This window comes from Uloborus diversus, unplaced genomic scaffold (genome assembly GCF_026930045.1).
Source record: "Uloborus diversus isolate 005 unplaced genomic scaffold, Udiv.v.3.1 scaffold_13, whole genome shotgun sequence".
NCBI classification, from domain to species: domain Eukaryota; kingdom Metazoa; phylum Arthropoda; class Arachnida; order Araneae; family Uloboridae; genus Uloborus; species Uloborus diversus.
In genome coordinates this window covers 5,271,313-5,285,044 of record NW_026557987.1, presented here as the reverse complement: position 1 = coordinate 5,285,044, position 13,732 = coordinate 5,271,313, and the positions used below count along the sequence as shown (strand labels likewise).

The 13,732-nt window shown below is 37.7% G+C and overlaps 1 protein-coding gene across 1 annotated transcript; it reads right to left on the bottom strand.

Moving 5' to 3' along the window:
- Positions 1 to 726: 726 nt before the first annotated feature.
- On the bottom strand, positions 727 to 10,790 carry LOC129232605 (ubiquitin-protein ligase E3C-like). The gene is given in 3 exon segments (XM_054866741.1): positions 727 to 972; positions 974 to 1,431; positions 8,115 to 10,790. Coding segments are annotated over 3 exon segments (3,162 nt in total). The 5' UTR covers positions 10,660 to 10,790; the 3' UTR covers positions 727 to 813.
- Between the last annotated feature and the right edge of the window lie 2,942 nt (positions 10,791 to 13,732).

Genomic DNA, 13,732 nt, shown 5'->3' with positions numbered 1-13,732 from the left:
GGTTTGACTGCATTTATTGTAGATTTGTTACCATACAAGGATGGATGCAAGGGAGGGGTGATGAGGGCGATCGCCTCTCCTTGAGTGATATTCAGGAACTTTCTTCGGGATGTATTTTTAATATTAAAAGTTCTAAAAACTTCAATTGTACATAACCTTTGATGGTGCTAATAGAAAAGGGAGATCTTTCCCGGAATTCTTCTGGAACTGAAGTTTTGAAAACGCAATGGTAGCCCATCTCTCATTACTCTGGGGGGCCGAGCTACAGGATTGTTTTCAAAATTGAAGTTCCAAAACCTCAATTTAGACATTAGATGATATTAAGAGATAGGTTCAAGGGCTTACTCCGGGATATTTTCAGAAGAAACACAACGAGTATTTCGAAAGAAACACAACTATAGGACACTTTTGATGTTGTAAAGGAAAGCGATTACAGTCCCCCGAAAATTTTTAGAAATTGAAATTTCAATACCTAAAAAATCGCCCCCCTCCTTGAACATTTTCTGGATCCGTCCCTGTTACCATATAAATTACTTTGAATGATTTCACACAATACCCCTTTAAATGTAGTAACTTTTATTTCTTTAAAAACTTTTTTTTTTTTTTTTCAAACTTTATTTTTTGTGTGTATGAAGGTCTTCATTTACCTGCAACAGCAACCTGAATCGAGACGATTAAAAAAAGCCGATACTAGACATGAATATTTTTGTATCGGTGAATACGTCACGGAAATGCAACGATATCCCCCCGCGTGGTCATTGGCCAAAGCTGCATTCATCATTACGTAACCTACGAATAAGAACCGGCGCCACATCAGCTCAGCTCGAACCCGGCGCCGGACTCCATGGCGTAGATCAGCTTCACCTTGAGCAGGTCCTCGCTGTCGAACTCCGGCAGCTTCAGGAGGTTCATGCAGGTGGAGGACGTGGGCAGGCGCAGCTCCCTCCCCGCGCTCTGGATGCAGAAGTGGGGGGGACAAGTCCCTGAACCCCAAGAGGGGGCCCCTCGAGCAGCTGGTCACGAACTTCAGCAGCTGGCGGCGCCTCATCTCGTCGAACCCTTCCACGACCTTCCAGAAGGCACGGATCACGGGATGGCTCGCGGAGAATCCGCCGGAGTAGGTCGTGTGGTTGCGAAGGTCGTCGATGTCGATGGCCGTCTGGGCTCCCGATATCAGGACCTGGAGCTCGTTGGGGTCGAACATGTAGAGCCACTCCATGTCGATGACGTTGGCCAGGCCCTCCTTGAAGGCCTGGCACTGGGCCTTGATCTGCCGGTTGAGCTTGAAGTCGGCCATCAGGTGGATGTAGTTGATGCGGTTGCTCTCGGTCACCGGGATCTCGGCGCCTCCCGGGATCAGCTCGACCACCTCGTTCTCGCCGAACTCGCTGTTCATGACCGTGAAGTCCAGCCCCAGGTCCGACACGTTACCTGGAGAAGAAAAATAAAGTCACCTACAGACGTATACAGGCCCGTGTCCAGATTTTCATAAAGGGAGGGGTTTTAATCTTACCAGTAGGGGGGGAGAATTCAACCCCCTTACAGCTTTTAGTTTTACGACAAATTGCCGATCCCAGTATGGCGTTTATTCACATGTAAAGACTGCTGTATTCTTGAAGGATACCTCTAGCTGTACAAGTTACCAAAGTATTCCTTCGTTTCACAGATTCGCTTCAATCAAACTTTGCTTGCTTCTTTTTAATTAAATCTGTTTACTATGTAGTATATTGCCATGAGTATTAAAAACTCTTCACAAATTCTTTTATAATGTAGAATGTATATCAGGTTGTTATGTTCTGAAATAATGCTTAATAAACTAAACAAGAAAGAGCTCTTTGCAGATGCAAATTACATAGCCAAGCACAATCACTAATGCATCTTCATAGATGTAACATATGCCAAATTCCCTTACAATAAACAATATTCTTTCTTTGCATTGGTAGATCATTCAGCGGTTCGTCCGCCATACTTTTTTCGAAATATTACATCAGTTTGTAAGGCTTTAGCAGTTGTAAATCACAAAAAACTTCAGAGAGAAAATTAAAATAAAATTAAAAACGCTGAACGCAAACTTTCTCATTAAAGTAAATTTAAGTCAAATATGCATTTTCTTCATTTTGCTTATTTTTTCCTTAAGGGAGGGGTTTAACCCCTAAAACCCTCCCCTTGGACACGGCGCTGGACGTATAACACAGTACTTCTACACGTTAAAAAAAAGTTAATAAACTAAAGATTCAAAAGTGTTTTAATAAGATTTTCCTTCATATTTTTCTTCCAGAAGAATAAAAAAAGGAATTCAGAGCCCCACCGAAAAATTCAAAAAGTTAAGTCAAAATTTGGAATTTAAAGCAATTTTGGAAATGCTTATAGATAAGAAGCTTTAAACTCCTCCCAGATTCTTTTTTTTTTTTTTTTTTTCAAAATTAAAATCAGTTTTATGCTTTTTTTTAGTGACGTTAGGGGGTTGGGACTTTTCAAGGAAATTTACCGAAATTGAAGTCTTAAAAAAGCAATTTTATGCTATCTATGGATACATAAAGATATTGAGGAAGGTTCAGCGGCGCTGTCTGGAAAGCTTTTCAACTGAACTGAAAAACACGTAAATGTAGGCTGCAGCTAGTGGTGTAAGCCCCCCGACCCCCTAACTCCAACAATGACCGGATTTTCCCTCCGAAATATTTTCACACTTGAAATCGACTTTTATCTATCTTCGATGACGTTTTAAAGTGGACTATCTAGAAATTTTCTAATGCCAAAGTTTCAAAAACGCAATGTAGGCTATCTTTGACCGGCATAAATTTCCAACTATTTCCAAAAATGTTGGGAAGTCAGATGGTTTTCCCGCCTCCTTATGAAACTTTTTGAAAATGACGTCCTAAAAATGTTGTCGTCAAACAACGACTTTAGTCGTTGTTACAATTTTATTATTATAGTTGTACCACAACCTTAGAATTCAAAGACCTTTTTTTTATTCTAGAAAGATCAAAAGCATGATTTACTTATTCGGAAACGCATTAAATTTTTTCGCTTCAAAAGTTTGAAATTGCCACCCCCAAAAAGTGCACCCGGGGCGGACCGCCCCGGGTGCACTTTTGGGGGGGACCGCCCCTCCCTAGCTACGCTACTGCTTCTACAACACAGTTTCAATATCACACCGGTACGAAAGTTGAATTTAATATTTCATGGTTTGGATATAACTTGAAGGTTATGTTTAAAAAAGATAGAATTTCATTTTTGTTTAATGCATTCTGTTAATGATCGCTAACTCTAATAAGTCTTTACTTCGTGTTTATGAAACTTGGATTCGATATAACACAGTACACGTCCCTTGATTTACATTATTTCTAAGTCTCGTATAACACGGTTTCGATATAACACGATACATTTTAACCTGATTTTTCTCATGCACATAATTAGCATTAAAAATAAGTATTTAGTTTTGTATTTAGATTAAATTTTGCAATTAGGTGGATCTACACCAGATGTTTTTTCTGAATTTAAAAAAAAAACAATGATTTTACAAAAAAAAAAATCTTTTTTTAATGTAAAATCTGCTCACAGCACATCATTTTAAAAACTCTAAAAATCAAAAAACTGCATCAGAGTACATAACCATACTTTTTCATATAACCAATTGAAGTTTAAAAAAATTAATTTAAAATGACAAAATGAAAGCATATGGCCAGAGCTAAAAAGGGGCTCTTTAGGTGGTAAGGTACTTGATTTTAAATCAACAAATGTTGTTTTATATTTCTATATTTCTTCTTAATAGATGAGTCATTCTCATAAAATCAGTCATTTTGAGCTTATTAAGTTCAAAAAAATTCAAGAAGGAGGAATCAGCTGAAATCTTTAATAGAGATTGATATATGTAAGGGCTTTATGGAAAAAAAATATTGGTCCTGTTAAAACAAAAAATTTTTTTGAATAGCATTATACCCTCAGCATTATAAACTCACTAACCATCATTCCCTCACCAATGAGGGAATGACAAATTCATTAAAATTGGATTTTTTGTAGTTATGCCTAGCTGATATTTCCGTTTCTTCGCATCAAATATTCTCAAACTAGACAACTTAAGATCATGCAGTTTTTGTCAGGGTTGTCTTATTTTGTCCACTCCGGAAAAAACCGTCCCAGACAAAATGTCATTTTGTCCACTTTTTCAGTAAACTGAAAGTTTTTAGTTACAAGTTTGAAATTTAAAAATGATAATAATTATAGTATTGAAAATAATAAGTAATTATATAGATTCTTCCTACTCAAGTAATATTTTAATGTAAAAATAGAACACATAAATATGTATATAAGCAATTGATTGAAAAATATTTTAAAGTGAAAATGAAAAAAATTTTAAAGTGAAAATGAAAAAAATTAAGATCTGTTAATAAGTTATAATGCATGTAAAAGCATTTATAAAAACAAACACATCAGCTGTACATTTTTATGTTTATCTGTGATGTGGAGGTTTATAGCCCATAATATTTTAATTTATGAAATTAAAAAGTAGAAACAAAAGTCTTTAAAGGTTGGAGTCTCAAAACATTAAAAGTAATATTTAAAAAAAAGGGGGGGGGGGGACTACTAGATACTAATAAAGGAAATGTTGACATGAAGTGAAATCTGTTCTTGTAATACAAATAAAAATGTGATGATCAGCAACATATTCTGAACCCAACAAGTAGTCTTGCATAATATAGGCAAACGGCGTTCGCAAAAAATTTTTTCATTACTGCTAACGTTAATTTAAAAAAAAAATGTAAGGAAATTTTTTTAAAAATCCCAGTTTATTTCTGTTGAAGCCTTTTAAATCACATTGTGAAAAAAAAATAATGATTTTGGTAGTTTTTTTCAGTTGGTGAAAAATAAGCATACGCTATACGTTATAAAAAAAAAATGATTTAAAGCACCTTTTTTTCTCTTTCATATTTGAATATAAATTCAGTTCTCTATTCAAGGGTGAGTTAGGCAAAAAAATTATTTGCAGAAATTTTCCAGTTAGGATTTGTGTTTGGAGAAAGCTTTTCATTTCATCTAAGTCTGCCAGCTAGGCTGTTCCTAGTCAATGTATAAGTCCCCAATGAAGATTAATGGCCATTTTAAAGCCATCTACCCCCTTGTTCATTATAGTCTCTTCCAGTACACTGTTCCGAGTACCCATAACCGTACAAAAGTAGAAATTTGTATGACATTAATTTCCATAAAAACATGCAGAGTACATAAATATTTTACTATGAGGTGACATCAATGAACTCGAAAAACATAAAACAGTTAAACGTTTTTAGCAGGGTTGGCAAAAATCCGGGTTTTTTTTAAAAAGCCCATGGACCCAGGGTTTTTTGGGCTTTTTTCAATAAAACCCAAAAAAACCCAACTAAAGCTGGGTTTTTTAAAAGAAATATGGGTTTTTTTGTCTTTTTTTAGGGAAAATGTGGGGTTGTAGCATATTGTATCGTAACTATATGGACAAAGCACAAAAATTGTCTTGGGGTAAAAAAAGCTGGAAAATTCAGCCTTTTCTGAAGAAAAGTAAAAAAGACAACAAAACCAAAGAATGGTGAAGTTTCAGATTTTTTAGTTTTTATGACTACCAACAGTTAAGGCAGAGTTACTTCTCGAGTGATAAAATCTATTGTTCGTTTGTAATTACTACATTTTTTTTGCATTTTACTTTATTGTATTTCATTTTGTTATGCAAAACTACTGTAGAACCTCAAGTAGTTTAAATCCCTTTTTACTGAATTCCAGCTTAATTAAGACATTTCTTTGAATTTTATGTTGCCTGTTTTTCTATTTCTGTGTACAGAGTAACAAATATTAAACTTTTTCGTAAGATAATGAAAATACTCTACATCCTTTTTCTGTTTTCTGTCCAACCGTTTGAAAACCTGTTAATTTCTAAAAAATATACCTTGTTTATTCGAGATTTGTGACTTGTTGGTTTGCAGAAAATAATTCACATGAAAGCCTTTTAGCTAGCTAGAATAGTTTCCTCTGTATAGTCTACAAATATTGAGAAAATCAGACGTAACAGGACTTAGTCAAGATAATTTGAGTTATTTATTGACCAGTTAAAGAAAAACGTTAAAATCTTTGAAGTGTTTTTTTTAGTGCTGTTAAGAGTTAAGAAATACATTAAAGTTCAAAATTCATTTTTTATATCCATTGTCTGTGGTGAAGAACAAATAAAAAAGAAGTTTAAATTGTGAAAGTATTTAAATTAATTAATTTTTAAAAAACTTCTCGGAAAATTTTAAAAAAACCCAAAAGTGAGCGAAATAATGAGTTTTTTTAAATGGATTTTTTCAAAAAAACCCACTGCGTTCAACCCAATTGGGTCCAATCCTGCCAACCCTGGTTTTTAGTCTATAAATCTTCATTTTGTATGTATGTCTCCAAGCATTTCATTTAACTATTCCATCGAGTTTATTTATTTATTTATTTTTTTATTGTAATACATAATAGTGTAATCACACCCAGTAGCTTATTCACATTGTTAAATTTTATTAGCTTTTAAATAAATTATGATCTAAAATTAGTTGCACCAATGACAATGAGTAATTATTATTATTATTATTATTTTTTTTTTTTTTTGAATTTACTAAATTTTAAAGTTAACAATCATTCTATTTAAATTAAATGATTGATTCATAATATATAATGTATTAGAATTATAAACTAATTTTATTACACCATAACAATAAATTTATGTATGGATGAACAGTTTTTTCATTTCGTCCAGTTTTGTTCAATTTCTTCCAGCGTCCCGGAATTTTTACAAAAAAGTGGACAAAATACCAACCCTGGTTTTCATGCATTATTTTATTTTATGGTAAAGACAAATGTGAGTGACTGACAGATGCAAAAACCCTTCTCTAATTTTATGCTTTCATATAGATTTCGAATAATAATTGCAGACAAATTAAAAACCCAAATATGTTGCAATATTTTTCTGGGTTTCCAACCGTAAATTATGATACTTTTTGCCGAAAAAAATTTATTTCGTTGTGATTGTAGGAAGGAATTGGACTGTTGTGAGGGAATGACATCAATTGCTGGGGACAAACTTAAAAATAATTATGGTCAGTCATTGATTCTATGTCCAGTGATCGAAAGTATTTTCCCTCACATTTTTGTATATCTTTGAAATTTGGCCCCCCTTTGAGGTAATCAAAAGTCCAAATTTTTAGATTTTTATTTCTTTCATTTTTTTATTCATGAGACTTTGATTTTTCGAAAAACCCCTTTTTTTCATGGATGCTTGAACATAAAATAGACGATAACTCAGCACTAAATATAAATAGAAAGATTTAGTGAAAAGTATTTTAAAGTATATTAGTTGCTGTTTAACATGATATATACAGTATGACTAATTTTATAAGCATTTTAATTTTTTTAAATGAAATTTAAATTTAAATTTCTCAGAGAACACACAGAATTTTTTTTTTGTTTTTCAAAATTCTCAAATTTTTTTGTGTATTTTATCTTTGTTTGTGCAAAATTTCAAGTTGAGACCTCAATAATCATATTTTTATGAATTTTGAAAAAAAATTGGATTGCAGAAATAATGATATTTTTTAAATATTCTATTTAGTTATATATGACGTTCTCTAACTGGTGATAATTTAGTAAGAAGAAAGTAAAAATCACTATGCTAGAAATGACCTCACATGAACTTGTAAATCGGTAATGCCCCCCCCCCCCCAAGGTCAATGGTGCAATTCTCCCCCCCCCCCCACACACACACACACCCTCTAATTTTCCTCAACCTTATTTTCCTTTTTTATTTTGCAGCTGCTTTTTTTTTTTTTTTTTAAATATTTGTATTAATTTATTTATTTTTAATTATTATTTTATTAGAAAGGTTCTGTGCTATGCCAAGGACATATGCACACACAGACACACAAACTAAATAAATAAATGAAATAAAATATAAATAGAATAAAATAAAATAAGTAACTTAAACTAAAAATAAATCAATAAATAAATTTAAATAAATAAAGAAAAAAATTAAAATCCTCGCAAAAAATTTAGATGGCGCGACTTGTGTCAAAATCCCCCCTGTGGACACCCCCAGACAGTGCAATAATATATTCGTCACATGAAAGAATTACCGTCGTAGGTCTTCAGGTAGAGCAGGTTGCGGTACATGACCGGGTCCAGGGAAGCCAGGTGATGAATATCCACGTCGGACGTCTGCCTGGACAGGATTTTTGCCAGAAAAAACCCGGCCAGAGGTAGTTCCACCAGCATGTTTTCATAGATGGCTTTGCCCAGCATGCGACCGATGAAGTAGTAGTGCCTGCCGAAGTCGGGCACCACCCGCTGCACGTTCGGGTTGGGGTACAGTAGTCGGTCGTTGGTGGTCTTGAAGAAACCGCGGTTGGGGTCGAAGCAGTTCTTCAGCAGCTCGTTGAGGAACTCCCGGAACACGCCGCCCCCGTCGATCCCGGCCTCGTCCAGGCCGACCGCGTTGACCAGCTGGACCAGAATCCGCATCTTGATGTTGGGCTCGCTCTGGTAGGACAGGGACGTGGACGCGTCCTCGTAGATGAAGTTCCTCCGGATCGTGATCCTGATCTGGGGGCCCAGCTGGAAGTTGGCCAGCTCCCCCTGGTTGTCCTGCTTGTCCTTGACGATCAGGGAGAGGAACAGCCTGTACCGATCCCGGAACCGGATCGCGAAGGGGAACTCCCTCAGGACCGCCAGCTGCCTGGCCTCGACCGCCGAGGGGGGAGGCCTCTTCTCTTCCGGAGGCTCCCCGGTCGAATCCGGCGGATCGACGAAGGGCCGCGACCAGCGTCCCCTGCTGTCGGCGAAATACATGTCTGCGACCCGGTCGAGGAAGACCGGATACTGCCTGGCGACCCACGTGCCGTCGGGACAGAACTTCTGCCTGCAGTCTCGGGAATACAGCTGCCTGAGCAGCGAGACCACGGCCCTGAAGAGCCGGTCCAGCCTCTTCACTTCGGGGAAGTTCCGGTCCGCACCCTTCCAGCCCTTGCCCTTCAGCGAATCCAGGTTGAAGCTGGACTTCTTGTCTGGATAGGCCAGCTCTATCAGTCCCATGCAGACGTCTTTCAAGGTCGCGCTGATGTTGGCCATCTCCGGCAGGCTGAAGGGCATCATCTTGATCCCGCTCGAGTTCTGGTCGTAGAATTCGATGTCGTGGAGCGTGGAAAGCAAGCGGTTCAGCAGCGAACAAAAGACCGTCAGCTGCAGCATCAGAGTCTCCTGGATGGAAGACATCGAGAAGACGCCCAGACTGATCGCCTGCAGCAGGGGGGTGCTTCCGTATTCCGAAGGGGCGGTGATCCCCACCACGGACCTCCACATGAGTCTAAAGAAAGCGGGCTTGAACGCCAAAGTATACAGCAAGCGGTAGTTGAGGATCGCCACTTTCTGGTGATTCAGCAGCAAGTGGCACAGCCAGCAAATGGCGATGACGCACTGGTTGAAGGCCTTCTCGTCTTCGAGCACGCTCACTATCATGTTGACGTGGTTGACGTCGTTCACCATGTTGATGATCTCCTCCTGGACTCGGGACTGCATCTCGTTGCCCTCGACGACCATCTCCCCGTCGTCAGAGTCGCAGTCCTCCGACCTCTGCTTCCTCAAGGGCACACACTGCAAGAGGGACTGCAGGCAGATCAGATACTCGGCACTCTGCTGTTCGGTCAGGCTGTACGCCTGCTTGTTGATTATGTACATGAACGTGTACAGCAGATAAGGGGTTGCCCTGAAGCTGAAGATGAGGTTGTCTCGGTAAATCGCCGTCAGCAAGGTATCCACGGATATCGCGTTTTCGTGCTTGGACAAGGCAGGAAGCAGGAAACAGCTGATCTGGGGCGAGAACTCTTCGGTGAACACGTCCTGGAGGAGAATCTGCAGGAAATAGAGTTTCTTGTCGCTGTTGACCATCAGGGGTCGGCAGAAGAGGTCGAGCAGGGTGGAGGCGAGGGGGGTGGGGGGCCTGGCAGAAGACAGCAGCGAATCGGGAACGCGATTCTCCAGGACCAGACGTAAGACGGCGAAGTAGTTCCGCCTGACGACGAAGTCCCAAACGTTCTCCAGGATCTTCGACGCCATATTCACGTCCAAATCCACTTTGAGGTCCATGCATTTCTGGTTCAGGTTCAAGTAGGTCTCGTTCGCGGTGAACACCTCGATGAATCGAAGGGAGAGCGAGATGTTGGTTGTTGGACTGACACAGTTCTTGAGATATCTCACATTCAGCAACAGCAACTGCTTCAGCTTGTGCAGCCAGCGAGCAGGCTGAGTGACGCACAGGCAGATGATATTCTTCGAGTCTTTCAAGAAAGATTGCAGCACAAAGTTCAATCGGTTGACGTCTTCAAGCTCGTTGTAGAAATGCAATAACTTGCCGACTTGGTAGTGGAGGAGGTCATCGCTGGAGTTTTGACTTTTGAGTGTCTCGTCGAATTCCGCGCGACTTATTCGCTTTTCTCTTTGCCTCGAGAAGGAGCCCCTGACGAAAGATTGAATGGTGATGGCAGACTGCACGATTCGACGCTTCTCCTCCCTCTGATTGCGCTCGACTTGCGCCTTCTTGAGCAGTTCTTCCCTCGCGACTGCCCGACTCGCACCCCCCAGGGATTGCTGAGGCCTCCTTCGAAACTCTCCCTCAAAACTATACATTCTAAATGTTAACTGGAGCGTCTTTTCATGCCGTAAGTCTAGTTGTTCATACTTGGATGCATTGTTACGAAACCTCTTATCACAACCACTTACTTTGCGTTTCGATCAGCCGCACACAAAATTATAACTCAACAACCTGCACACATAGTGATCACATTTTTCTTGAGGATTCAGATCGATACAAATTTAATTTCAGGACGAAACTCAAAAGGAAAAACACCGGAACTACTTTCAGCTGTTGCTCGAAAAACTTCTATTTTCATTTACAACGCCTTTTTGTTGCCAATTTGAGATTATTAAATACTTATGTTTTCTATTCATGAAAGAGAAACTTCTAGAGGCTTTTCTGCATTTTCCCTACTATTTGCTGTTGCTTTTTATTTAAAAAATTTAATTATTTACTGTTAAAATTTGCAGTAATGAGCTGTATTACACTTTGATATTACATATTTATCATTTTACTTTCAGCAGAAAGTGAAAGAAAGCTCCACGAAGAAAACAAAGTAGAAAATGACCTGTTAATTAAAATGTTATGACTTCTAAAATTAAATGGTCCTAATTTTAAATGAAGATCAGCTTCTTTGGTCTAAAAAGGGGATAATGTGATTACAAAATATGTAACTAGAAATACCTAAGTAGAACTAAATATTTTCGATGTATGACAACATTTTCGGAATATCGCAAAAAAACGTTAATGAATATAGGGACTCTAGATAACCTCAAGGACAGGTTTAAAGCAGGGGTGCCCCCCCCCCTTTAAAAGGGGGGAAATACCTTTCAAAACAACTCTCCCCCCCATAAAAATTTCAATGTTGCACGCCATGGCTCCCCCAAGGAGGGCACCCCAGTTTAAAGGGTAAAAAAGACAAAATTTCTTAATTTGTCTCTATACAAAGTTATAAAAAAAAAAATTAAACAAGTAAAAATCACCTGTTTTAAAATTCGATGCGCTTTTTTCCATTTTAAGGGATTGTATGGAAAGGCAAACATCCGGTTTACAGGCGGAAGTGGATGTATCGTTTAGTTTTTAGGGATGTCAGCGTTTGAAGATGTATGTTTAGCATCTAAATTAAGCACTCTCATCCACATGTAAGCGGAACTCATGCATCAAACTATTATTTTTCTCTCTCATTCAGATAGACTCGTTTTAACTGGACGTTTGCCAATTCCACACTGTATCTTCAAGAAGCATTTATAATGGCTTCTGTGGAAATGCTTTGAATATTTGTGCTAACTTATTTTTAAAAAGAATACCTCCCCCCCCCCCACAAATTTAGTCAAAACCCACTTTCCTCGTTGACACCTCTAACTCAGGAGCTGTAGGCCTAGAAGAGTTATACACTCGAAATTAAATACAAAATTAAGACTACTGAAAAATGTTTACTTGATCCCTTCAATTTTTCTATAAACAGGTAGGATTATCTAAGAACATGGATGCCCCCCTTCCCCCCGTCCCTCAGAGATAGCATATCTCCCAAAACGGAAAGAATCGCAATGACGCACAATCTGCACCATCTAAAACCCCAAGGAGAGGTTTAATTTCTAACAAATTTCAGCTCTATAATCTTCAGAACTTAATGTGTAAATAGCAAGTATGCTACGAATTAAAAAATTCACATAAAATTGAAAAGTGCATGGGTGGATGTCCCATAAGCTCCATGTAAATTAAGCACTGTCCGATAGATATACTGACACATCAAAAAAAAAAAAAAAAAAAGTACCCAAGAATTTTCCCCCCTTCAGAAACTTTTGAAAGTGTTTTCTCCTGCTCTAAGATGTTGCTGCGTAATGTTTAATTTGAAATCACTTTCGTAATAAAGTCTTCTAAAATTATAAAACCGGAACATGAAAAAATTCATTTTACATTCAAGTGTTCAGGAAAACGCACCTCTCAAGTTTACATTCGAGATTCTTTAAACCAGAACTGTAAAGTCACAGAAAATGGTAGTCTCCGAAAATTTAGGAGCTACCCCAATATTAATGTGACTTGGCAGCCTAGACAGTAACCTTGAATAAAATTAGAGAAGGAGGGGACTGAAGCCTCTCCACCTCCCCTTTTAATACTGTCCTGGCATGATGTAACTTAAAAGTACATTATTTTTGTAATTCCTCTACACTACCTTTTTGTGATAAGAAAACTCATGTTTTTAAAATGTTTGTAGCAATATTATCTTGGCAAAATACAAGATTTTTAAAAATTACAACTGTTGCATCAATACGTTGTTTGCACCATAATACTTCAAAACAATACATAATCACAAGTAATCGACATTTACGGCTGTATTGCTACAGTAAGAAAAGCAAATTCTAACTGTGACGATACAGCAACTACTTTCCTTTTGATTGCGTCTAAGTGAATGTTAACTTTCACTACTTTTTTTCTCTCGATATCTGTACGCATTTATGTGTGCAAGGCAACCAAAACATAACCGAACTTTCGGTGTGTTTTTATTATGTACTGTACGTAGTCAACGAAATTTACAGGAGCACAAGATTTCTATTTTCAGATTTTAATAAAAATCAAATTTTGAGCTAATAAAATGTATAACTTAAAAAATATAAATGAAACACCTCAGATTAAGCCAAACCTCGTACTTTACAGACTCTACTGTGATAGGCTCCCAAAATCTTTAATCCAAAAGTACTTTCAATAGACAAAGAATGAAGACACAGCAAATTTGTACCAACAATTTTAATCATAATAAGGAAAGAATGATTGAAAAACAACAAACTAACCTTCAAACGCTAAGGTCAAACGCACTGCAATTAAATTTTTTAAAAAATCAACGCAGAGTAAGTCTGCATATAGACTCGCTCCAGTTATTTCAAAATGAAAATTTTTAAAAAATCGACGCAGAATAGTATCAGAATAAATAATTTCATTACACATCTCATTACACAACCTAGATACAGTAATCATATAATACAGAAAGGAAACACTGATTGGTTTGATGAAGCCCATGCCACGTTGGACACCAAGCCACAAGTCCCATTACTAAAATCTGCCAGCTTTCTTCGAAACACGCTCTAACATGTACCGTACCTGAATAAAAGTTGGAATTTTAGGACTAAG